Source organism: Hyaena hyaena, unplaced genomic scaffold, assembly GCF_003009895.1.
Source record: "Hyaena hyaena isolate Hyena2069 unplaced genomic scaffold, ASM300989v1 scaffold_21, whole genome shotgun sequence".
NCBI classification, from domain to species: Eukaryota; Metazoa; Chordata; class Mammalia; order Carnivora; family Hyaenidae; genus Hyaena; species Hyaena hyaena.
In genome coordinates, this window is record NW_024080653.1 from 4,179,623 (window position 1) to 4,204,730 (window position 25,108).

Consider the following 25,108-nt stretch of genomic DNA (forward strand, 5'->3'; position numbering starts at 1 on the left):
AATCACGTATGTGGCTCATATCACATTTCTACTGGACAGGGCTGGTTTGGACCAGAATCAGAACATTATGGCCCACTGTCTTTATAACCCAAGAGCAGAGAACTTTGAAAAAAAAAAAAAAGATTTAATTTCTTAGGGCAGTTTTAGGTTTACAGAGAAACTTGAGTACAAGGGTCCTGATTCCCCCCACCCGACACCCCCTCCACGATTTCCTTATTAGCATCTGGCATGAGCGTGGCCTGCTTGTTATAACTGATGAACTAATAACCATTCATCACTATTAATAATCACGGCGCACAGTTTACGTGGGTCCATCTCAGTCTCTTCCACTCTGCGGGTTTGGCAAAGGGACGATGACACACATTAGCCACTGCAGAATCATACGGAGTGGGCTCCCTGCCCTGAACATCCTCCGTGCCCCATCCACGCCTCCCCTGGCCGCGGCGGCCACTGGTCCTCTCCCTGTCTGCAAAGCTCTGCTGTTCCCAGAAGGTCATACGGTTGGGGCCACACAGCACGGAGCCTTTTCTGACCGGCTTGTCACTTGGCGATATGCACTCCAACCTGTATGAATTCCAAATTTCAGGGCCCATAAATAAGGTCTGATTGGAACCCAGCCACGCCCAATCAAGTACAATACTTCTGGTGCTGCTGCTTCCCCAAAGCCGGCAGCCAGGAGCTTGTCTGTGGCCTGGGCAGGTGGCGTGAGCCGTCTGTGCCCCACTTTCTCTGAACAGCACCCGCCTGGGGCGTTGCTTCCGGGATTCAATGAGCCAGCGCACTCGCCACATGTGCTGGGCTGGACCGTGTCCCCTAACCTCGTGTCCAGCTGGAGCCTCCCTGTGTGGCCTTATTTGGAAACAGCATCTTTACAGAGGCAGTCGGTCAAGGTTCTCACGACGAGGTCGCCCTGGACCTAGAGGGGGCCTTACATCCAGCGGCCAGAGGCTGTACTAGAAGCGATGTGCAGACACACAGGGCAGAAGGCTCTGTGAGGCCAGAGGCAGGGATGGAGGCGTGTGGCCTAAGAAACGCCTGGGCCCCCCAAGCGGGGAGAAGCAGAAAGGGTCCTTCCCAGATCCAGAGGGGACGATCTCAGACTCCAGCCCCCAGGCTGCAGGAGACTCCATTCCCGCCGTTCCAGGCTGCCTGGTTTGGGCCCCTTCCTGGAGGCAGACGCAAGCAAGTACCTCCAGGCGGTCGCGCTGACCCTGCGGGTCATGACTACCCGGTGACCCGCTCTGGGCTGGGTCCTCTCCAAGTGCTTCCCTTTACCACCTCACTTTTTCCCCACCATGGCCCCATTTCACAGATGAGGAGACCAAGGCACAGGGAGATTAAACACCTTGCCAAGGCCACGCCCCAGCGATGGTGGTGGGGCTCGGGGTCACGTCTGGGTCTGACCACAGAGCTCGCCAGACTCCGAGCCCTGTGGGACCCCTCCCCTCCTCAGATGGCCGCCCCGCATTGGACATCAGAGGACTGGGCGCTGTGGAGGCCCGGCCTGGATTCCCGGGCAGCCCCTCTGAGCGGCTGCAGCGGTGGGCTTCCTGGGCTGAGGGGCCGACGGCACAGGCACGTCCTTGACCTTGGACACCGGCCTGGACACAGGGCTCGGCCCTGCCGCTGCCCTTCCTGGGGCAGCTTCCTCGGGACCTGGGTGTCAGCCCCCCCACCAGGCCCAGGGCAAGGGGGGTGCCACTGGCACCCCGATGGGGCAGGAAGGACGCGGGGAGGGAGGGAGAGATGTGGGCACAGCGCCCGCCGAGCGCTGCTGAAACAGAAGACGAGCTCAGCCCTAACGAAGCGCAGAACAGATTGCAGGGTGTGGGGAGACGGGATGTTTTAAAGAAATAAATCGCAGCTCAGTTACAGAAGCACAAACAAACCCAAACAACAGATCTTTGGAAGCTGCCAGTTTCCCGGCTGCCAGGCTGCTGCTGAGGCCCCAGAGGGGCGAGGGGGGCCGTTCCCAGAGCCGCCCCGGGGACATCAGGGCGCCCAGCAGCCCCGCAACTGGGCGCGGAGGTGGCTTCCCGACATGTCGAGGGAGGGGACGCACCTTTGCCCTCCCAGCCGGCGCGGCTCCCGCCAATTCCCGGCCACTCCGGCTCCTGCCTCGCCTGCCTCCACCTGGCATCGCACAGCTGACCGCGGACCCGCACCCCTGCCCCCAGGTGGGGGGGTCCCCAGCCCTCCCCCCCTGCTCGTCCTGCTGCTGCTGGGGCGGCCCCCAGTCTCACGGTCCCCTCCCCCGGAGGCTCCTCGGTCCTCCTGACCTCGCTCGACCGCCCTCCCAGCCCCTCCCCTGCACAGGCGCCCTGCGGCCCGAGGCAGCTCTGCAGGAAAGGAAAGGCTACGTCTGAAACCAGCCAGAAGCAACTAGAACGGCAGCCTCACAGCACCTGCCGCCCTTGACTGGCTTAGGGTGACCCTGGATGGCACCCCCAGGTGCTCAGACCTGGGCCCCCGAGCCTGCCAGTTCTGGATCCTTCCAAGAGACTGGGTTCGCGCCTCATTTCTGCCCCTGTGCGCAGGCCAGTTACACCAGCGATGATGGCAGACATAAATAATGCAGCCTTCGTGGCTGATACCCCGTGTCATGCAGCCGTTTCCTCCTCAAGGCAAAAAGCACTTAAGATACCGTTTATTTCCGCTTCATGCCCTGCGGGGACGGCCAGCTGCAGCCCGTGACGTCGTCCCCCTCGCTGGCTTCTGCCTGTGGCTTCAGGGTCACCTGACCCTCCGGCCACCCCAGGAAACCCGCCACGCGGGAGGGGGGCACCTGGCCGCTTGGTCTTTTACCCCTTGTTTCTTTTCCACAGAGAATCCAGGGGCGCTGTGTGCCACCGCCATCCTCCACGAGAGGGCGGTCACGTGTGGACCCGCACTGCCTGGCACGGAAGCGGCTTGCCACGTGGGGCTACCAAGATTTAAATTCACAGAGGGCAAACAAAACCAACAATCCAAGTGCTCAGCCCCAAGAGGCACATTTCCAGGGCTCGACGGCCACACGTGGCCAATAACTTCCGCCTGGACAGCATCCACCGCCGCAGAGCGTCCCGATGGACGGAGCTCACAAGACAGGCAGGACTCACGAAGCAGCAGATTTCAGGTGCGGCTTGAACAAGGCGCACGGGCAGCGGCAGTGCCACAGGGAAGGCCTTCCCTGCCCGCAGGCTGGCTGGGGTTTCAGTGGCAAAGGGGAGAACATTCCAGCTGGAGGCAGCAAGGCTGCGGCGGCTAGTGGCGTGCGTGGGAGGAGGCAGGGGACAGGCTGGAGGCAACTAAGCACCCACGCAGGACCGTGAATGCAGGTGCCCCCGGCGCCGATGCCCGGCTCACTAGACCCATGTCTGAGTGGGCCGGACCGTTGTGACAAGGAAACCACCCTGAGGGTCCCTGCATGGTGAGGCCACCCAGCCGGTTCTGTGGCCCCACACACCCCCCTCACTTGGGACGGCCCTGCAAAGAACACGCATCAAGAGTGACAAGCGTATCTGCTGAGAGCGGAAGCAGCAGCACCTCCCTGGGGCGGGGGCACCGATCGGTAGCATCAGCTTTGCCGGCAGCACCTCCGTTACTGGGGAACATGTCTGCAGGCGAGGCCAGGGTGAGCCCGTCTGAGCTGGGCAGGACTTTAACTGCCTATCTGTTTCTAAACCCCCTTTTTTTTTAAATCATAAAATGAATATAATCACAGAATACCATTTTTTAAAATTGAGAAAAGAAGGGGCGCCTGGGCGGTTCAATCAGTTACGCGCCCAACTTCAGCTCAGGTCATGATCTCGCGTTTCGTGGGTTCGAGCCCCGCGTCGGGCTCTGTGCTGACAGCTCAGAGCCTGGAGCTGCTTCAGATTCTGTGTCTCCCTCTCTCTCTGCCCCTCCCCTGTTCACGCTGTCTCTCTCTGTCTCAAAAATAAATAAACACTAGAAAAAAAATTTTTTTAATTGAGAAAAAGAACATTACTCCTGATGGCAATTATTTTAACACACTGGCACATCTGCCTCTCAATGCAGTGGCCACACATGCCATTTAAATTTATATCAATCGACATTGCGTAAAATTAAAAAAGCACAGTACTTCAAGTCACACCAGCCACATTTTTTAAAAAGTTCTTTATGTTTATTTATTTATTTATTTATTTATTTTTTGAGACAGAGTGAGGCAGCATGAGCAGGGGAGAGGCAGAGAGAGAGGGAGACACAGAATCTGAGCTGTCAGCACAGAGCCCGACGCGGGGCTTGAACTCACAAACCTTGAGATCACGATCTGAGCCCAAGTTGGGCGCGTAACCGACTGAGCCACCGGGTGCCCCACACCAGCCACATTTTAAGAGCTCCTCAGCCGTGGGAAGCCAGTGGCTACTACATCGGATGGCAGGGATCTGGACGACGTGTGGCATGGCAGGAAGTTCTGGTGGGTGTCCCTGCTCTGATGGCCTCACCTGTGCATCAGGCCCTTCCGGAGTCTTTAATCAAAATGTGCACGCGATGTGCCACCCGCCTGGGTTTCCAGGCCCTGCCAATCTCCGCGTTGCAGCCCAGCCTTTCTAAATGCATCTTCTTCCACCTGCTGGCACTGAGGTTCTAAACCTTTCGGAGCCAAAGCACTTCCAGAAGCCGGGGAGCCCCCTCCGCAGAAAAATGTGCACCCGTGAGCACACGAGCAAAAAGTGGCATAAGCTTTCAGGGGGCTCCCTGACCCCGGATAAAACTCCTTTGTCTAGTAGGGTGAACCAGACGTGACTTACCTCTTTCTCAGCTGTTGGATATTTAAATTCCTTCCCCCCTTTCCTCCATTATAAAAAGTACTGTGATGAACATCTCCGTGCAAATGTGTTTCATTTCTGTAGTTCAAATGACTTCTTAGAACGCGTCCCAGAAGGGGCGCCTGGGTGGCTCAGTCCGCTAAGCGTCTGACTTCGGCTCAGGTCATGATCTCATTGTTTGTGAGTTCCAGCCCTGCGCTGGGCTGTGCTGACAGCCCGGAGCCCGCTTTGATTCCTGTCTCCCTCTCTCTCTGCTCCTCCCCAGCTCGTGCTTTCTGTCTCAGAAATTCATAAAAACATTAAAAACAATGCATCCCAGAAGACATTTGATTTAAGAGGCAGGAGCCGTGTTCCGCTCCTCCTACACACGGCCGATGCACTTCCTGGGGTTGGGGGGGTGGGTAATGGCCTGACACACAGGGTCCCCACACGGGTCCTTCCGTATTACACCCTCACCCACTGGCCCTTTAGATTGGACAGGGTAACAGTCAGGATAGAAACAAGTGACGGGCTGGCCACCATCCTCACCTGCATGCCAGGCCCAAGCCCTGATTTCTGACGCCGGGGGAGGCACAGCACTGGGGGGTGGGGGGGGGCACAAAACTCAGCAGGAGCAGCCTCTCCCCTTGGCCACCTTGAGTGCTGATTTGGTCAAGGGTTTTGGGGGAGAGGTAGAGCGTGTGGCTTCACGGGGTTGGGGGGGGTGGAGCGTGTGGCTTCGCCATCTAGGAAGCGGGCCCTGCCCAGCCATGCCCCACAGGCAGCACCCGGATGGACACGGCCCTTCCAGGAACCGCCCATCAGGTAAGGAAATGCTGGAGGAGCTTTCGGATGGTGGGGGCGGGGAGTGGGAGGGGGGACCCCATCCCCGCCAGTCACTCGGCCTCTACATGTAGTTCTCCGGTTCTGCCGCTAGAGGGAGCCCGCGAGCCAGCCTGCCTGCCCCCCTCCTGGGGACCCACTTGCCAGTCAGGTTAGGAGCGTTGGCTCCAGGGGGGGCTGTGGACACACGCCAGTCCTCAAAGCCAAGCCCCGCGGCGGGTGTCTGCTCCCACTAGTGCCGGCGCTCTGGGCCTCAGCCCAGACGCCCCCTCTGTCCAGGGCCCGAGGAGCACACCCCTCTTCCCGCGGGCCCCTTCAGAGCTGTGGTCCTCAACCAGACTGCGCACCGGAACCCCCTGGGGGCTTCACACACCGGCCGGCCTGGGCCCCACTCCCAGCAGTGCTGGCTGCATCGGTCTGGGTACCACTTGGGCATCAGGCGCTTTCAAGCCTGCCCGGGTATTCTCCCTTGCAGCCAGGTGGGTCCTCCAGCATCCAACGCGGCCGGCCTGGACCCCAGTCCGGACCCCCAGCCCCATCGCCCGTGGGCACTGCGGGGGGCGGGAGGGGACCCAGGAGCTCCGTCTTTGCTTCCAGCGTCCCCCACGTGGCGGGGGAGACAAGAGCAGCCACGTGGCTCAGAGTAAAGAAGCAAATGTGTACTGCAAGGGCTGGCCCGGTGCCCAACGCTGGCTCCCATCTGCCTCTGAAAAATACAGATTTCAGGGCCCGCCGCAGCACCTTCCAGAATCCACATCTGCTTTTGTAAGCTCCCAGCGACCCGTCACACGTGGCTGGGTCAGGAACACCCGTGGGCCCTGCCTGGGACACAGGCTGTTTCCAGGTCAGCCCGGGAGGAGCTCACGCTCCTGGCCAGCAGGCACGGAGGGGGCCGTCGGCGACCGTCATGTCGCAGCACAAAGCCGCAGCCTGACTGGACTGCTTCGGGCCAGAAGAGCAGGCGTCCTGGGTTTCCAGGGCTCCGTGGTGGAGGAGGCACCCCGACCACACCGCGGCCTCCCTGCACGCCCCGAGATCGGCGCGCTGTCTGGGAAGCAGCTCTAAGCACGGACCCTAAGCGAACCTGGGTGGGCTGCGGCTGGAGCAAAAACAAGGCTCCCGAGCATTATTCCAGGAAGACCACCTGACACGGTAGCCGCCCCCCTGCACCCCACACGCCCCTGCCTTCCCTTGGGGGTCTGTGCAGTACGGAGTGGGGCTCTCCTATCCGATTACAGTCGGCACTGCCTGTTAGTTGGCCATGAGAAGGACGAGGTCCTGACACCTGCGGTGACATGGACACGATGCTCAGACACCAAAGGCCACAGACTGTGCGGTTCCACTACCACGAGACATCCAGAACCGGCAAACCCACAGAGACGGAAGGCAGACGGGTGGCTGCTGGGCTGGGGGAGGGGGAATGGACACTGACCACTCAGTGGGTGTGGGGTCTCTTTCCGGGACAAGGAAAACATTTTGGAGCCAGAGGTCTTTGTTGGACAAGACTGTGAACGTACTAAATGCCACATAAGTGCGTGGCTTTAAGTGGCTACAGTGGCAAAGTTTATGTCAGGTCTGTTTCACCACCATCAGAAAAACAAGACAATGTCCCGCCTCCGGCTGCCCTGTCTGGGGCGCTCAGAACCACAGGAAGGTTCTTGGGCAGGGCCACTCTGCCGTGGGTGGCTGTCCCGGCTATGTGGGGATTTACCAGCAGCCCGGGCGTCCACCTTCCATGTGCCAAACACACCCCCACCCTCAGTGGTGACCACAATGTGTCCTGGCCCTGCCACAGGTCTCCTGTGGCCCCAGGAGACAATCGCGGCTCTAGAAGCATCTGGAGCTTCCCAGGCATCCAGAGCATATAAAAGGTCCCCTGGGGGATCCTCATGGGCACCCAGGGTACAGACCCAGCCAGGCAGAGGGAGGGGAAAGAGGAGGCCAGGAGCGGCTTCACTGGGCAACCCCACAGCGGACGCCACTGTCCCCACGTCAGGAACGGGGAGACGAGGCTCCAGGGAGGCACGGAGCTTTCCCAGCTGGTGCCAACCAGGCCCCCCAAACTCCCAGATCCAAGCTCCTTACGTGATCCGGGGCCCAAAGGGTCCATTACTCCAGGCCCTGATTTGGGTTCTGCCACTACAAACTCAGCCGTGAGGCCACAGGCCAGGCCCAGCACCCCTGGCTCAGAGTGAAGACGGGAGCTCGGAACCTGTCCCTCTACCTGGCCCCGGGGGTGCCGGACAGATATCCCTCCTTCCTCTCCACCGACATTCAGGGGTTTCTGGACACCGGTCCCCTTGGGCACTCACTGCACTGGCAGATGGCACCGCCAGGGGGGGCTCTGACCAAGCCCCGCGGTGGGAAGCCAGGCTTGCGTTTCTTTCCCAGCCTGGCTCCCCGGGGGAAACATCACACCACCAGTGAACCACGTGGGTCCAGCCGACGCTCTCTTCATCGTGTGCCCTGCTCTGTGGCACTCGAGACAAAGGTTAGTCCACCCATGGGCTCTGATGAGTCACACCTTATTGAGGGGATAAAGTCAGGAAAGATTCCATCTCAAATTCCTTCTCCACTGGGCCCTGCGTGACCTTACGCGCTCCGGGTCTGGTGCAGACCCGGCTGGATTCCAATCCCGTCGGCCAGCCTGCTGGCTCTGTGACATCCTGCAAGTTGTTTAACCTCTCTGAGCCTCGCTCTCCCTCCCTACAGACGGGGGTGATGTTAGGACCCACCTCGTGGGGTTTGGGGAGGTCGTGGGTAATCCAGGGCACACGTGCCCGGGGGCCAGGCCACGCTGGACCATCCGTACCTAGCATGTGTGGGGCTCACAGCTCGAGTTCAATAATTGTATGCTGGCTGAATACCACCAGCGCCTAACATCGTTATCACCACTGTTTCCCTGGAATCTAACGGGGGCAGGGACCAGAGCGAAGGAAGGGGCTGCGGAAGTCAGGGGTGGCCCGTCCTGTGCAGCCCCCGCGGCTCTGGGTTCGTGCTGACTACCTGCGAGCCTTGGGCTCGCCCTGAGGCCCCCTAATGATGCCGTGTGGTGGCCTCTACGGGCTTTGACAACCCTTCCTACCAGGTGCATGCCAGGTGAGCTCACTCCTGACGCACCTGACCCCCCGCCAGTGTCGCCCGAGCCCGCGAGGGTGCCAATGTGTCCAGATATCTGGTTCTCCCAGGCTCTCAGGCTGTAGAGTAAATGCTGCCAACATGCCCCCCAGGACTGTGTTCCAGACTCTGACAGCTCGAGGCTCTGAGCAGAAAGGCCGAGGCTTCCCCCACACTGGGTCCGGAGGGCCGGGTCACGTGCCTGGCTGGTCTGCAACGGCAGAGCTCAGAACCTGGCTGGGGACGTTATGTCACATGCCACCAACCAGGAGCCTCTGAGCGTGCTCTCTGACGGCCAACAATCTGCCGTCCCCCCAGCGATAAAAACAGGGGACACCAGGATTCCCAGGCCTGGCCTCGTGGCGTTCAGTCTGCATTATGGGGCAGGTCAGACCCGGCAGGTGAGGCCGCCAAGGGGAGGGGAGGGGAAGGGAAGGGGAGAGAAGGTGGAACCCTCCCTCCCCCCCCCCCCGCACTGCCTTCCCCGTCCCCTTGGACAGCGTCAAATGATGGGACCCAGGGGCCGAGGCCCTGGCGCGGGGAGAGCTGGACCCTGGCCGGCGGGGGCGCACGCGGTCCTCAGCACTCGGGGAGCAGAGCTATGACACACGCACTGCTCCCCAGGACCCCGGGGCCGGGCCTGGGGGGCGGGACTCGGGACTCACCCGCTCTCGCTGTCCAGGAACACGGAGCTGCCGCTGTCCACAAGGGCGGTGCTGATGGGCGAGAGGCAGAAGGGTGAAGAGAAGGCGTCGGAATCTGAGTCGAAGGAGCTGTCCCTGCTCACGCCATCCGCTGAGAGCTCCAGGGAGCCCTCCTCCTCGCAGGCCTCGGGCCGCGGCTCCCGTCCCTCCTCGGTCCCATCCTGCGAGCTGACAGCAGACAGGATCCCAGAGGAGTCGCTGTGGGCTGGCGGCGGAGCCATCCCCAAGCTCTGGGCCAGCTTCTCGCCGTCCTCGGAAGGGGGGGAAGGGCTGACGCGCTCAGCATCCCTGACGCTCTGAGCCACCGCCGCGGTGTCCTCATCTCTGGGGATCAGGGCGGGCCTGGCCTCCGTGGGGGAGGGCTGGCGGGGGGTCCCCAAGCTCTGGGCGCACCGGCCCCGTGGGCGGGGCGTCTTGCGCACGGGGGAGCTCTCGGGGGTGATGTAGCGGAGCGCCTCCTCGTCCTGCCTCTGGATCCGCGAGTTGGGCACCCACGTGAGGATGAGGGTGCTTCCCAGCATCTCGTCCTTCTCCACGCACAAGCACAGGTAGCCTGGGAGGGTCAGGAGGACAGGCGGGTTACACACGGCACCGCTGGGGCGCACGGCTGGGCGGGAGGTGATGAGCCGTGGGCATTGCCTAAGCACCACTCAGCAGATCCGGGGCGCTGGGCCCCCAGGCAGGGCTGCCGTCGCTTTTCCAGGCACGGGGAGCCCTCCTCCGGCTCAGAGCCCACCCTGCCCACTGTCTGGCAGCCCCTGAGTTTCCCCCAGGTCCGGGCGAGCCCAGGGAACCAGGAGTCTGGCTTCACCACCGCTGGGAGGGACAGAGGCTGCAGACTTCATTTCTACTTCACGCAAAACAAATCCGAAGAGGGGTGCTTGGGGGTTGTCCAGTCAGTCATGGCCTCAATATTTCTTCTTTAATGCAGCTTTTTGGAAGAAGGGGCCGTCCGTGAGGTCAAGCACCAGATGGGTGACAAGGACGGAGAAGAGCGGCTCCGCTCCGAGGCGCAGCGAGTGGGGGGCTCTCTGGGCTTCTGGGCACTCAGTCTGGGGGGAAGGTGGCATTTCCTGCCATCCCGGGATGTCCTGATTCCTGGGCCTATCGTGCCAGGTGCCCAGGCCTCCTGGTCTCTGCAAGAGCTGGGCCCTCACACCCCTTGGGGCTCTGAGAACCGGGACCGGAGTCTCTGAGCACCGTTCCCAGGAAACTCAGAGGCTATCAGCCAGTTGTGATAACGGTAAGGTGCAGGTGAGGCCCAGTGTCTCCACACCCTCAGGCTCGGGGATTGGGAAGGGGGCCCGAGGCCTCGGCCCCTGTCCCCCAGCCCCCCGTCACGACAGCATCACCACAAAGCTCTCCAAAGGCTGTGCTGTTCCTTCTGACTTCGACCAGAAGAGCTAACCACTTTGAGACCCAGCCCTAGAACCTCTGCGTCCTGCCCTCGAATCCTCAGGGTTGGCCCTGTGCTCAGGCATCCACAGCGCGTGCCACCGGCATCTCTCCGGGAATGCAGGACCCTGGAATTCCCCAGGAACCCCCTGCTCCCAGGGCCTGATCCTGAGCTGGGGTTGGGGGGCTGCAGGTGGGCTGGGGTGCCCACACATGCACACCCGAGGTCCCTTACGGGGCAGGAGAGAACCGGCAGGGCCCGATGATTCCAAATCTGCACCTGACCATCTGGGTGGCTGTGAAGATAGACTTAGGGAGGCGGGAGGAGGGATCACTTCCAAAACCAGTTCATCAACATAACTTAAGCCTCTTGTATTTTAATAAGCTTATTGATTCAGTATTTTGGGGACACATAATTTGCATACAGTAAAGTGCTCGTACCTGACTGTGATTTATTACTTAGGTGTTTTGACACCCGGTACGGGGCCTCCGTCTGAGCGGGGGAAGGCAAGTCCCCGGGCCACAGTCAGGCAGCGGGTGCACAGGGGACCCTGAGCACCCTTAAGCAGCCAGGGGAGGCCTCGCGAAGAATGAGGAGAGCCCAGAGCCTGTGCTGGCCTCACCCCCACCCTGCGCTATGTGGGGAATGGCCCAGCCTCTCTGAGAACCAGCCTCCTTGTCCAAAAAAGAGGTCTGCAGGGGGGCCCCGGGACACTCTCCTGAGGTTAACATGCAAATAAAATAAAGCCATCCATTTTCTGTTGCAAGTCATTTGCACAAATGACAAAGGACCACACAGGACTTGGGGGTCACGAACCCCTCGATTTGTTCCTCCCACGGGGGGCAGCGGGGCTGGAGGAACACGCCCAGGAGCTAGTGTGGGGCAGCTACGAGCAGACCAATACCCTCAGATCTGCCCCCGGGCGGCTGTGCGCCCTGGAAACAGCACTGAATGCTGTGACTGTGTGCTGCGGCCCCGCCCCTTCGTGCCCAGGGCCGCCGCTGCCGCAGGGCTCCGGACGCAACGTGAGCCCTGGGGAAATGTGCCCTTTCTTTCTCTGTGACTTGGCAAAGGAGAGCAGGAAAATTGTCCCACCCCAGAGACTGCTGAGGGCCCCTGGCACTGGCGTGTCCCCCGGGGTCATACGGGGGGGTTCCTGCATCTCCCCTCTGCCGACTCCAGCGGAGAGTTTTCTTCCCTAATTTCCAAACAGTGCGGCTGGAGGACAGATCACAGACTTGGTGATTCCTGTGTCTCCAGATTCCCAGGCCTGCCTCACACTCCCGCCACTTCTCAGCCCAGCCTCCAGCAGCCGGAGGAACGAAGCCTGGAGCCTGGCGTGAGGGCTGTGCTCCGGCCACCTACTGCCTGAGGGGGCCCGGCGGGCGCCCCCAGAGGAGGGCTGCCCGCTTCCCACCCTGGACAGAGGCGGCTCCCTGCTCTCAGCAGCCCTGCAGCGACCTAATGTCTTCTTCTGGGGCTGATTCCCCTTAAACCGTCCCCTCCCCCACCACATGTGTACGAGTTAAAGGTCACTGGCCCGTTGGAAGATGGGGAAATTAGGGCAAACGGAGAAGTGACCTAAAAGCTTTCCAAAACTGGGGCTTGGTCAGTTTAGAAAGAAAAGCAGGTGGGGGCGCCTGCGGGGCTCAGTCGGTTAAGCCTCTGATGCTGGCTCAGGTCATGAGCTCACCGTCTGTGGGTTCAGGCCCCGCATCAGACTCTGCTGACGCTCGGAGCCTGGAGCTGCTTCAGATTCTGTGTCTCCCTCTCTCTCTGCCTTTCCTCTGCTTGCGCTCTCCCTCCCAAAAATAAACAAATATTAAAAAAAAAAAAGAAAGACAAACAGCCCCCCCCAGGCCATCCCCCCCCTCCAGCCTGTGACCCCAGGCCCTCCCCTCTCCTGGGCTCACCTGGGTGGTGCTCCCCCAGCCCCTGAAGCCCCTCTGGCGGGTGCACGCAGACATTGTTCTTGGAGTAGATGATTTCCCCGTCCAGGACGGAGGGGGACCCGCCACCACTGCCCGGGGTGAGGGTCAGGAGGTCCGAGGCTTTGGAGGAGGCCCGGCGAAGGAGACGGCCCAGAGACATGGCGGGGGGAGGGTTTCCATCGTCCGCACGCTTCGGCCCAGGCGGGGCTCGCCCAGACGTGGCTGGGGGAGAAAGACACCGAGGAGCGCATCAGGCCAAGGTCACGGGCCTCACACCAGTGGGCTCGGAATGGACGGTGCTTCACTAACTACCGGAACAGGTCCCGCCAGCACGAGGCCACATGGAGGGCCCACGTGGTTCTAGGCTGTGGCATTCCGGATATTTGGGGCCGGGTCTTTCGTGGTGGTGGAGGCTACGCTGCCCCCAGGAGCCCCCTTCCCACTACGACAACCAAAAACGTCCCCAGGCATTGCAAACATCCCCCTGGGGGCCTAGTCGCCCCGTCTAGAGGGGCCCTGCTCCCCACAGCGAGCTCATGAAACTGCTGGACTTCTCTCTGCTCCGTCTTTACCCCTGCGTCTGTGCCAGTGAGCCCTCCCTTCCTGAACTCCTCACCCCTCCGTGGTGCTTCCCTGGGAGGGTCCCTCCTCCATCCCGTCCTTCCCGGCCCCCTCCACCCCCACGCGCCCCGTCACCCCCAGCCTCAGCCTGATGTCCCCAACACGGCGATGGGTCATCTCAGCCGGGCCATCACAAGCGGTGTTTGAAGGACCTGAGCCTGCTCACTACTCGTTCTTTAAAAAACCAGATGAGAAACAAAAGTACTCGGTGCAGTACACGTACGATCTCCTAGAGGTGACGGAGCAGCGGTACGGCCACTCTCAGGAGAGTGAAGTGAAGGCCTGAGAAGAGAAAACGTTCTCCCTCTCAAACGAAAGCCGACACCCAGCAGACCGGCCGGAAGCAATTTTTATTTGGGCGGAAACCCAACCATCAGAGGCCTGGGCACTAGCTACGTGGACCAACCAGATCCTTCCCGTCGGTCCTGCGTGGGAACGCAGGCCACCAAACTGAGCCGTGGAACGGGCCACGGGCGTGCAGAGCCATGCTGCCTCCTGGTTGGAGTCAGCGGGTGTGCAGGACTGAGACCACGCTGGGCAGCACAGGCCGGCTTCCGGGGCGGGGGGGCTGCCTCAGGGGCATCTGCGGAAGGACTTCACCCTCCTCTCTTTGAAAGGAAAAACCCAGCAGGAAGCCACTAGGGTAAAATCATTGACTGGGAACGGAAACACAAAATGTGGTCCGTCCACACAGTGGGGCATCATTGGCATTAAGAAGGAAGGAAATCCTAGGCTGCCTGGGGCTCAGGTAGTTGAGCATCTGACTCTTGGTTTCGGCTCAGGTCATGATCTCTCAGTTCATGAGTTCGAGCCCCCTGTCCGGTTCTGTGCTAACAGTGCTGAGCCTACTTGGGATTCTCTCTCTCTCTTTCTCTCTCTCTCTCTCTCTCTCTGCCCCTCCCGAACTCATGCTCTCTCTCTCTCAAAACTAAACATTTAAAAAAAAGTAAAAAGAAATGAGGAAGATTCGTTTGGGTTATATACTTTCATGTAACTCATTATTTCTCAAATAGGAGGAGTTTGGCATGTAATCAATACAGAAAAAATTACTGAGCTGTTTTACATTCTTTAAGCGTCCACAGTCTGGTGTGTGCTTTGCATTAAGCACACCCCGGTGAGGACCAGCCACGCTGCGGGGGCTCGTGGCCTCCGGTGGACGAGGCTGGAGCCCCGCCTCCTTTGGGGCCTCAAATTGTATTCCCTGGTTAATCCCTCGAACCTCCAGACCGGACTGCAAACGACTCTCATCTGATTCTGAAAACCAAACCAACGTTAAGTGAAGATGTTTGCCACCGTGGAGGGTAATCAAAAGAATGTGCAGGGAGATCTGGAAGATCCCCAAATACAAGTGCTCCCAGCACGGCGTTTTCCCGCACGGCAGATGCGAAGCGGCTGCCTGTCGCTCAAGGACACGCCTCCTGGACGGCGGTTTTGCACATGAGAAAACAGGTTCTGGGCACTCGGGGAGCAGGGAACCTAAGAGCTTTGTCCTCTGTGCTCAGAGCTCGGCTCCCACCCCCGCCACCTGGGTGGGCAGGGGACAGTCCCCCGTGCAGCTCCCAGACGCCCTGCAGAAGACCGCGTGCCCGGGGTGGGTCCGTCAAACACTAGCCGCAAATATTTACTCTGTTCACACAGCTCTTATTTCCGAGACGCATACGTGTCTTTGTCTTTCATCAAAATGAAACCGAGCTCCCAACCTCTGCGCTCTATCCAGCCACAAGAGGAGAATCCTTGACCTATTTTTTAATGTTTTTTTTTTATTTTTAATTAGGAAACATGGTCAGAGAAGTATAAAGAGGATACAAAATCCTTAAATCACACGATCCAAAAACATGTGTGTGTTTTCTCCTATCTTCTGTGCCTGTCGGAAACACGAAAACGGGGGCGCCTGGGTGGCTCTCTCCATCAGATCATGCGATTGAGCCCTGAATCCAGCTCTGGGCTGACAGTGCAGAGCCTGCTTGGAATCTCTCTCCGTCCCCCCCAACTCTGCTCTCTCTGTGCCTCCTCCTCCCCTCTGTCTCTCACTCTCTCTCTCAAAAATAAATAGGGGCACCTGGGTGGCTCAGCTGGTTAAGCATCCAACTTCGGCTCTGGTCATGATCTGGCTCATGGTTTGTGGGTTCGAGCCCCGCGTCGGGCTCTGTGCTGACAGCTCAGAGCCTGGGGCCTGTTTCAGATTCTGTGTCTCCCTCTCTCTCTGCCCCTCCCCTACTCACACTCTGTCTCTCTCTCTCAAAAATAAATACATATTTTTAACAATTAAAATAAACAAATGACCACCCACGGGGATTACACCAGGTCTTGCTTTCAGTCATAGGATAAATGTGTTTCTCCACGTGTTCATGAGTCAAAGCGTGAGCCCCCACATTCACACGGTGCGGCTCTAACCTCCCACACCTCGGAATGTGGCTGTATGTGGCAATGGGTCTTTACAGAGGTGACTACGTTGGAAGCGGGCCGTTAGGGCAGCCGGGATCCAATGTGGTTCCTGCCCTTAATAAGGAGGAAATGTAGACATAGACGAGGTGTCCAGGATGGGGTACAGGGTTTCACAGGATGTGACCCAGGGAGGGAGACCGGGAGGGCTGACGGGCAGGAGGGGAGCGGTGGGAAGGGGTGGGGGCAGGGGGCTGCGGGCGGGGTGGCACACAGGGAAGCTCTGAGTGAGCGGAGCCTCCCGGCGGGGAGGGGGAGAGGATGAAAAACTCGAGGGGGGGATCCTGAACACTCTGGTCACCAAGGAGCTGTGCCCTTCGAGATGGCCTGAGTGCCTTTACCACAATGAAATGCCATAATAATAGTGTGGGGGGCGCCCAGGGGGCTCGGTCAGTAAGCAAAGGACTCCTGATCTCAGCTCGGGTCATGATCTCATGATCACGGGTTGAGCCTCACGCTGGGCTCTGGGCCAACAGTGCAGAGCCTGCTTGGGATTCTCTCCCTCTCTGCCCCTCCCCTGCTCATTCTCTCCCTCTCTGCCCCTCCCCTGCTCATTCTCTCCCTCGCTGCCCCTCCCCTGCTCATTCTCTCCCTCGCTGCCCCTCCCCTGCTCATTCTCTCCCTCTCAATCTCTCTCTCTCTCAAAATAAATAAACATTTTAAATAACTAAAATTTAGTAATAACAGTGAAACTGGAGAGGGGTGTACAGACACTCTCTGTACTTTCTGATCTTTTTTTTTTGTAAACCTAAAACCCTCTAAAAAGTCAAATTTATTAATAATAATTTTTAAAAAAGAGAGCAGAGGCCAGAGGGCAGGCACCCACAGAAGCCAGGCGGATAGTGAACTCGGGCGGATGGAGGCCAGGAACAGGCAGGGGCTAGAGACGGGGCTGGCGGCAGCAGGTGACAAAGGGCCTGGCGCCCATGCCGAGGGCCACTGCCAGCAGCGATGCTGGGGTCTGGCACGGGCACCTCCCCAGTGTCCTTGAATCCAAGAGATGCATGACCTTGAATGCTTCTTGCTCACAACCAGCAGAGCGGCTGCGCCCACGGCCTTAGGGACCTGGTGTCCCGTGGGGACGGGAGGAGCAAAGAGGACCGCCCTCCTGGCAGACCAGAAAGCTGTGCTCCAGAAAGCTTCCCGGGGAACAGAATTCTGAGCGGACAACACCCAGGTCACATTCTGTGGGTCCGGGTCCCCCTCTGGGCTGGATGACTTGTTCTGTTTGTACAGAGCTGGGGGCAGGGGCACAATCTTGAAATGACAAGCAGACACCCTAAGACACACAAAACCAATTAACACTCGAACTACTGAACTTTGCTCTAGCAAGGACGCAGAGTTGATGGAAATCAGGGCCGAGGCGCTCCCAGCACTGGGGACCAACGTTTCAGAGCCTCTCCCCAAATCCCGAGAGACGAAGGTGGACAGAGAAGCCGTGCAGGGAAGATTCATGACAGTGATACAAACGTCACTCCCCGAGAGTGCGTTCACGTAATTCTTCTCCCTCAAAGTGGTTATGCCCCCATCAGTATTAGCGATTTTAGAATAAGTTCCTGAGTCCGAGACCTCTCGGAAAAGTCCCTTTGGTGACTGATGTGCCTTCCGGAACGCCACCTCCAATAAAGTTCCAAGTGCTTTGTTTTTGTTGATGGAAAGGACACAATGCCAACCTTGCAGCTGGCTCATGGAATACAGACATGGAGTGAGGCCAAGATCTAGAATGAGCATCAGCTTGGGCATACAAAAAAAAAAAAAAAAAGGAATGCTTTTAAAAGGTATAAACTAAAAATGCCAGTGTGGTTCTTAGCCATCTGACTGAGGCCAGATTACAAGCGGAGCTCTGTGCTGCCCTGAGCCATCAGTGACCGCTAGGTTGGGCCAGATCTGTGCAAAAGAGGCTATTGTGTCATTGGAAAGGAGAGAACTTGGCCTCCTCTCAAACCACACGCACGCTTACAACACGGAGCTCCGGCCGCAGCGGGTCCCTGCCGGGCCCCCCTCACCGCAGCTCATGGCCTGCAGGGTAAGGGAACCAGCAGACAGGAGAGGGGTTTTGAGGTGGCTGGAGAATGGGGAGCTGGGGGGTGGGGGCGGGCGGGAGTTTATCTCACAGCCTGGGACTGGCCCGGGGCCCGGATGCAGCCAGCAGGAGGCGGGAGGCCTCCAGCAACCACATGCACTCCAGAACCACCCTCTCACCCCGGGGAGCACCTGCCCCGACCCCTGGAGAACCTGCCCCGGCCCCTGGGAGCACCCGCCCCGCCCCCTGGAGAACCTGCCCTGACCTCTGGGAGCACCCACCCCGACCCCGGAGAACCTGCCCTGACCCCCGGGAGCACCTGCCCCGACCCCCGGGAGCACCCTCCCCGACCTGGAGCATCTGCCCTGACCCCCAGGAGCACCTGCCCCGACCCCAGAGAGCACCTGCCCCGGCCCCTGGAAGCACCAGTCCTTACCTCTGGGAGCACCTGCCCTGACCCTTGGGAGCACCCACCTTAACCCTGGAGCACCTTCCCTGACCCCCTGGAGCACCCGCCCCGACCAGGAGCACCTGCCCTGACCCCCGGAGAACCTGCCCCAACCCCAGAGAGCACCTGTTCCTGGAAGCACCAGTCCTCACTTCTGGGAGCACCTGCCCCTATCCCCAAAGAACGTGCCCCGCCCCCGGGAGCACCCGCCCCGGCCCCGGGAGCACCTGAGGCTTCTGCAGGTCAGCGTGGCAGTGCTGGCATGTGGCTCTCCTCGGGTATTTACAGGGGTGAGGTGGAGACACTTCTGACCCAAAACTCGTTCCCCAAGAGTTGGTGATTGATACCTGGGGAAACGTGCTCCCAGACAGACACAGAGGCAAAAGCCAGAAATGAGCAAAACACGGGTTAAGAGATGACATCCTTGAGGGAAGACACAAGTCACCCCTCCCGCCTCCTTCAGAAAACACTTCCGTCCCAGGCCCGTGGTAACAAATCACTGCACGTTCCGTGCTTAAAGCAACACAGACACATTGGCTCCCAGTTCCGGAGGCTGAGTCCCACCCTGGGCTCAAATCAAGGTGTGGGCAGGGCTGTGCTCCTTCCAGAGCCTCCAGGGGAGAAGCCGTCTCCGCACCTTTTCCAGCCTCTGGAATCCGCCCGCACCCCTTGGCTGGTGGCCCCTCCTCCAGCTCCAAAGCCAGCAGGGGCCACTCAAGTCTTCCCCATGTCACATGGCTCTGGCCTCCTGTTCTGCCTCCTTCTTCCACTTTTAAGGACCTGGGGAGACACTGGTCCCCCTGGATAATCTGGGGCAATCTCCCCATTGCTAGGGCAGCTGAGGAGCAAACTTCATTACACATAAGCGGACACAGCCAGAGTCTCCCAGGATCCAGACGTGGACATGTTTGGGGACCATTCTGCTGACCGTACCACGGCAAGGACTCTGCAAAGAGCCGATCTCCCACTCACCCACTGACTGTCGAATCCCCACACCAAGCGACCAGCTGTTGGGCAACAGGATGAGGGCCCAGGCGAGGAGCAGGAGGGAGGGAGGCCGGGGGCCCAGGTCCCCGTGGCAGCGGCGAGGCAGCTCAGAGGAGAGCCGCACGCTCACAGGCCAGCGCCTGCCCTTGGCAGCTACCTCCGCCCGGAGCCCTGCTTTCCCGTCCCCGCATAAAGGGCTCCATCAATTGCCAAACATAAAACCAAACAAGAGCAAAGGTGCAAAGTTCTCTTCTGGAACCTTCCTAGGAAGAAATGGGGCAGCTGGAGCCACTTGACTTCCAGCTGGCTGGACTTCTGCCACTCGCTGCTCCACACTGCCTGTCACCCGCCACCCTGGGTCAGCTGCTGGGGTCAGCGGTCAACAGGAGCCGCACTTCCGGCGGACCTGAGGCTCACGGCTCGGACCCATCTGGACAGCCACTCACCGCAGCAGGGGAGGCAGCGGGAAGGGTGGGTCACTGTACCCTTACAGGGGGACGTGTCGTGGGACAAAGCCCACAGGTGATTGATTATTCCCTTGGCCTTGTCACTGTCACACTGCCCAGGAGCAAAATGCCCCAAGCCCCGGTCACCTGCCCCGTGGCCGGCAGAAACCGGTTCATCCACTTTCCCCTCAAAGCCAGATCAGCACAGAGCCCGGAAAAGGCAATGCTAGTTAAGCACGAGCCAGACACACGAAAACAAGGCTCGTCTTCCTCCCACACGGCATCTGCTGCTAACACCCCTCAAATGAGGCCCCACCTGCCTTGTGCTTCCCAGGACCAGGCGCCTGTGCCACGGTCTTTCAGGGAAGCCCCAGCTTTGCGGCTCAAAGGGTGACATCAGTCCTGCAGGCAGACAGGCTGGGAAACCTGGTCCCGGGACAAGACTCCTGGCGGCTGACACAAGCCTTCCTCTCTGTCCACTTCCCTTCAGGTTACGGGCTTGTCGTGGAGAGGAATGTGTTCGCTCAGGATTCCCACGGAAAAGACTGTGACTCCAGGATAGGTGGCTGTGGGTAAGGCCTCTGCATACAAGACAATCAACTTGTATTTCAAATGAGGGGACCAAGATTAAGGTGTAAGCTGGAGTGGGAACCCACTGTGTACCCAGTGCTGGAGGCTTGGACCCACTGCCATACAGGAAAGGACTTGGAGTGGCTGTGAATGGACAAGACAGTCACAGACACGGGGGGTGGGAGGGGGAGGTAGCCAGCCTGGCTGTGACTTTCCGCCTTCGCTCTCCAGCTGTCACTTCGATCATCACCTGGTCCCTGGAAAACCCCGTGGCTTCTGCCTCTCGAGAGAGAGACCATCTGCTGTTTGTGCCCCCCTGGCAACAAACACCAAAACACGACTTTCCCCCCCAAAAAGCCGAGGAAGTAGGGCCTGGGAGATGAACGACCTTAAAGACAAGCCGGGATTGAGGAACAAGGAAGGACTGAACCCAGAAATTAAGGAAAGGTGCAAATCCAGCCAGGAAGCCGATACTGGGGCCGACAGGGGGTTAGCGCGCCTGTCTTCTACTCTCCCGTAAACCTGGGTCCGCACAGGCTCTCTGTCCGTGGCACAGGAAAAGCTAACGCACCACAAGACAGAAATCGAATCGGGGGGCAGGGGGAAGTATTGGGGGGCAAGGGAGGTATTGGGGGGCAGGGGGAGGTATTGGGGGCAGGGGGGAGGTATTCACAACATCCCTGAAAAGCAACAATTGATCTTGCTCGGGGAAAGCCTCTTGGTTACAGAAACTGAAAAGCGAAAGTGTCAAAGGACACCTGTTAAGTATGCCCTTTGCCCCAATTTCAGAAAGCCAGAGCGCGTAATGACCAACTTATCAGACTATTGAATTCAGGGTCACTCAGTGTAGAAAACCGGCACATAAGCCAAGGTGTGCAAACCAGCGCAGACACAGGCTCGGGGTGTACCCCTCTTCTGACGGCGTCTGCGGTGGCCGGGCCAGAATGACCACGGGAAAGACACTGCCACGCTCGGTGTACCCGCAGTCAGGTGGGCCCTCCGGGGGTGGGAGGGGCTCGGCACACACATCAGCTTTAAACACCTGGACAGACTTGCTGCCCAAGGCTCCGGAAGAGAAGGGCGTGCCGTGCCCCCTGGACGCCGGCTTTGGGTTCTTTTCATTCCTCTCCATCCGACTGAAGCTGGCCAGCGCGGGGGGCATCGTGCTTAGCCTACAAGTGGCCTGACCTCGGGCGTCTCTGAGGATGGCGATGTTAGTTCCGAAGACAGAGTGAAAGACACGCTTACGATCAGGGATCCCCAGACAGCTCATCCAAGTAGGTGTATTAGACACGTAAGATCTGGTGCCAATGGATGCACAGATGGTCAACGGCAAAAACACCACCACTGCTCAAGGGAAAGGACAAAGATTTCCTGGACCATTTCCCGGAGGCTTGGCGGGGGAAGAGAGAAGGCGGCCTTGTGCTTTCCTCTCCGTGCACTGGGCTGGTCAACGTTCTTGCGTGTTGTGCATGCAATACAACGACCTACGATACAATGTATATGATACCCACCCCTGCCCTCCCCCACCCCCGCCATCATCGGTTCCTCCAGATGCTGAGACACGGTATGAAGCTACGCGGCTAATCTTACAAGACAGGATTCAGGCCTGTGATACATTCCGGGTCCCTGGGCTGTGCATAGGGGGAGGTGGACAAGGTAAAACCTCTACCTGGGATCTGTGTTGCCAGACCCGGTCCCTGGAGCCGCCTGCAGGAACCCAGGGCCCCCGGGGCTACAAAGGCGAGAGTGTAAATGCACCTAAATGACGGTTCCGCTTCTGCACCGATTGGCTCCCTGCCTGATGGACCCGCGCCCAAGGAATGAAAAGACAAAATCAAAATGTTTTTACCAATTTGCTAAATGTGAAAAATCCAAACGATGGTCATTTATAAGATTAAAAAGAATAGTAACAGGCACTTGGCATGTGCCAGACACAAGGTGCTTTATTAGTTTTTTAAGTTTATTTATTTTGAGAGAGAGAAAGACAGAGAGGACAAGGGCAGAGAGAGACTCGTAAGCAGGCTCAGCATTGCCAGTGCAGAGCCCGACACGGGGCTCAATCTCATGACCTCACGATCAGGACCTAAGCTGATATCAAGAGTCCGATGCTTAAGCTACTGACTGAGCCACCCAGGAGTCCCAGGCACTAAGTGTTTCAGATGATCATTGCTACCGGCCATTGAGGAGCATTATCCTCACTGTGCACATGGAGAAACAAAGGCACAAAGGCACCAGGGTCATGGTGAACCCAGCAGTCTACTTCGGAGGCCCTATTTTTAACCACTGCGGGAGCTACACCAAACCAGGGCAGTGAGCCCCAGGCAGACTGGTCACTTCCGCAGACCCGCGGCCGTCTTCTCAAATGCCCGCACACAAGCCGATGAAAGTGAACTGATATTAGCAGCTGGTGGTGACATGGGATTAGTCCTCACTCCACCGCATTTTTATGAATCACTAGGCAGAGCGAACCATGTTGTCTGCAGAAAGAGGGGTCGTGAAGAGTGTGCACATTCACCAGCAGGGGACAGTTACAAGGTGGGAGGCAGTGCTGTGCATACTAGCTTCTGGGGCAGGAGAACCCTGGGCCGCAGGCATCCCGTTCCGCCGCTCCCAGGCACATGAACTTGGGGGGTTTACGTCTCTAAGGCTCGGGGTCCCCATCTGTAAAATGGGGACAGCCTCAGTCCCGACTTTACGGGTTTGTTTGCAGGGTTACGTGAATGCAGAAAAATCACGAATTATGTACAACGGCAACCACCATCGCTGGAAGATCTCAAGAACTTTCTGTAGCCATATTCTGAGCCTCTGCTCACCTCCAACATTCCGCAGACCAACAAGTGCCGCAGAAAACATAATGACCGCGTGTATCGGACGACGCGCCTGCTGGACCGACAACGGGCAGCTGTTCCGGAACGCCACAGCTGCAGCTACATGGCAATCCCTACACTGCAAAAGTTTTCAGGGTTCTTAAAACTGTTCAATAGTCACAATCAATTAATGTTAATTAATGTTAATATGTCTGATGAGGAATTTTTTTAATGTTTATTTATTCTTGAGAGAGAGAAACAGAGCGAGAGGGGAGGGGCAGAGAGAGAGGGAGACACAGAATCTGAAGCAGCTCCAGGCTCTGAGCTGTCAGCACAGAGCCCGGCGCAGAGGCTCGAACCCACGAACTGTGAGATCGTGACCTGAGCCGAAGCCGGACGCTTAACCGACAGAGCCACCCAGGCGCCCCTCTAATGAGGAATTTCTAAAACTAACACACACATTTTTAAAAGTTCTCTAATCAGTCAATGATGGATTGGGAACAGACTTCTCCAATGTGGGCTTTCTGCAAGCACCCTTTGATAACAGGCCTGAGCACATGGCCTCTCTGTCTCTCTCTCTGTCTCTCTTTTTAATATGTTTTGAAGGAGAGAGACAGAGCGGGAGGGGGGGAGGGGCAGTGAGAGGGAGACACCTCCAGGCTCGGAGCTGTCAGCACAGAGCACGACGCCAGACTTGGTGCTCAAACTCACGAACCCTGAGATGATGACCTGAGCCGAAGTTGGACGCTTAACCGACTGAGCCCCCCAGGTGCCCCAGCACATGGCCACTTTTGAGAACCATTTCTCACTTCTCCCCATACAAGAACTGGGCCTTCAGGTGGTAAAGAAGGATCCACACATCAGTGCAGGGGAGGGGCCGGGAGAGGGTAGCAGCCTTGCTTCTCAGCTTCTCTCTCCTCTTTCTCTCTCTCTCTCATGTGAACTTGGTGGGGCAGTAAAGCAAACTTCACGGTGGGGGAAGAGAACATTTTATGTCTTTTCTGCCTCCGAATAGAATCTGAACTAGATTGTGGCCAACATATGACACCAACTTCCGAGTGTGGGAATAACAGCATTTCAAGATTCACCGGCTTCCGGCAGGGTTCCTTCGGTTATATTTAGTAATCTTAAATTGCCTATTTTTTTTTTCCTTTCTCCTTTTTTCTACTCTTTTTCTTTCTTTCTTTCTTTTTTTCTCTTTTTAAAGTGAAGAACGAGAGGGAAAGAGCCCGGGCCTAAAGGAAGTGAGTTTCCTGACACGCGGTTCCTACCAGGCGGACCACCCGACCCTAAGGCCCAGCAATGCTGAGCGCGCGCGCGCTGTTGGGCTGGAAAGCACACTTCGGGGGGCTGTGTCTGCAAACGGGAGGGGCCCCACAAGTTCTCTTTCGCGTGCTCCGACGATCCAGCCAGACAAAGACCGCAAGTTCCCCGGTCCACGGCTCTAGACGGGCGGGGACAGAGTCTCCCCGAATGAGGTCCACTGCCGGCCCGGGGCGCCCGCACCCGCGGGAGAGAGGCGCCCCACGGGGCCCCTGCGTGATCCTGGGGGGCATCCACGCCGCCCGGCTCCTGCCCGCGCCCCGCTCCTCTTGGAGCCGCGGCCGGACCCCGGCCCCTCCCGGCCCCGCCGCTGCAGGCCCAGCGCCCCGCGCGCGCCCCCACCCTGTCCCCGCCAAGGGGGCGCCGCCCGGTCCCCCCCCTTGGGCTCCGCCCCCGAGGCCCCCTCCGGGGCCCCCATACCCACCCGGATCCCACAGCGCGGGCCGGAGTCGCACCGGCTCCCGGAGCCGCCGCCGCCGCCGCCGCCGCCGCCGCTAGTGAGGCGCGGCGGGGCGGGGCGCACGGCGAGGCCCGGCCCCCGGCCCGCCCCCCGGCCCAATCCCGCCCGCAGCGGCCGCTAACCCGGCCCCCGGCCCTACCCCGGATTCTAACCCGGACCCCAAACCGGCCTCGGGCCCAACCCGGACCCTGATCCAACCAGGACCTCAAACCGGACCTGGGCCCAAGCCCGTCCCA

General features: G+C 59.0%; 1 protein-coding gene across 2 annotated transcripts in view; it reads right to left on the bottom strand.

The window, feature by feature from the left end:
* The window catches only part of TBC1D16 (TBC1 domain family member 16), a 72,233-nt gene extending 47,344 nt beyond the window's left edge, over positions 1–24,889 (bottom strand). For both annotated transcript variants that reach the window (XM_039226352.1, XM_039226351.1), the window contains exons 1-3: positions 24,837–24,889; positions 12,725–12,964; positions 9,377–9,968 (exon numbers count right to left, since the gene is read on the bottom strand). In XM_039226352.1, coding sequence (XP_039082283.1) covers positions 9,377–9,968; positions 12,725–12,902 — 770 coding nt within the window. In that variant the 5' untranslated portion in view covers positions 12,903–12,964; positions 24,837–24,889. The remainder of the gene's footprint in view (positions 1–9,376; positions 9,969–12,724; positions 12,965–24,836) is intronic.
* Positions 24,890–25,108: the final 219 nt, after the last annotated feature.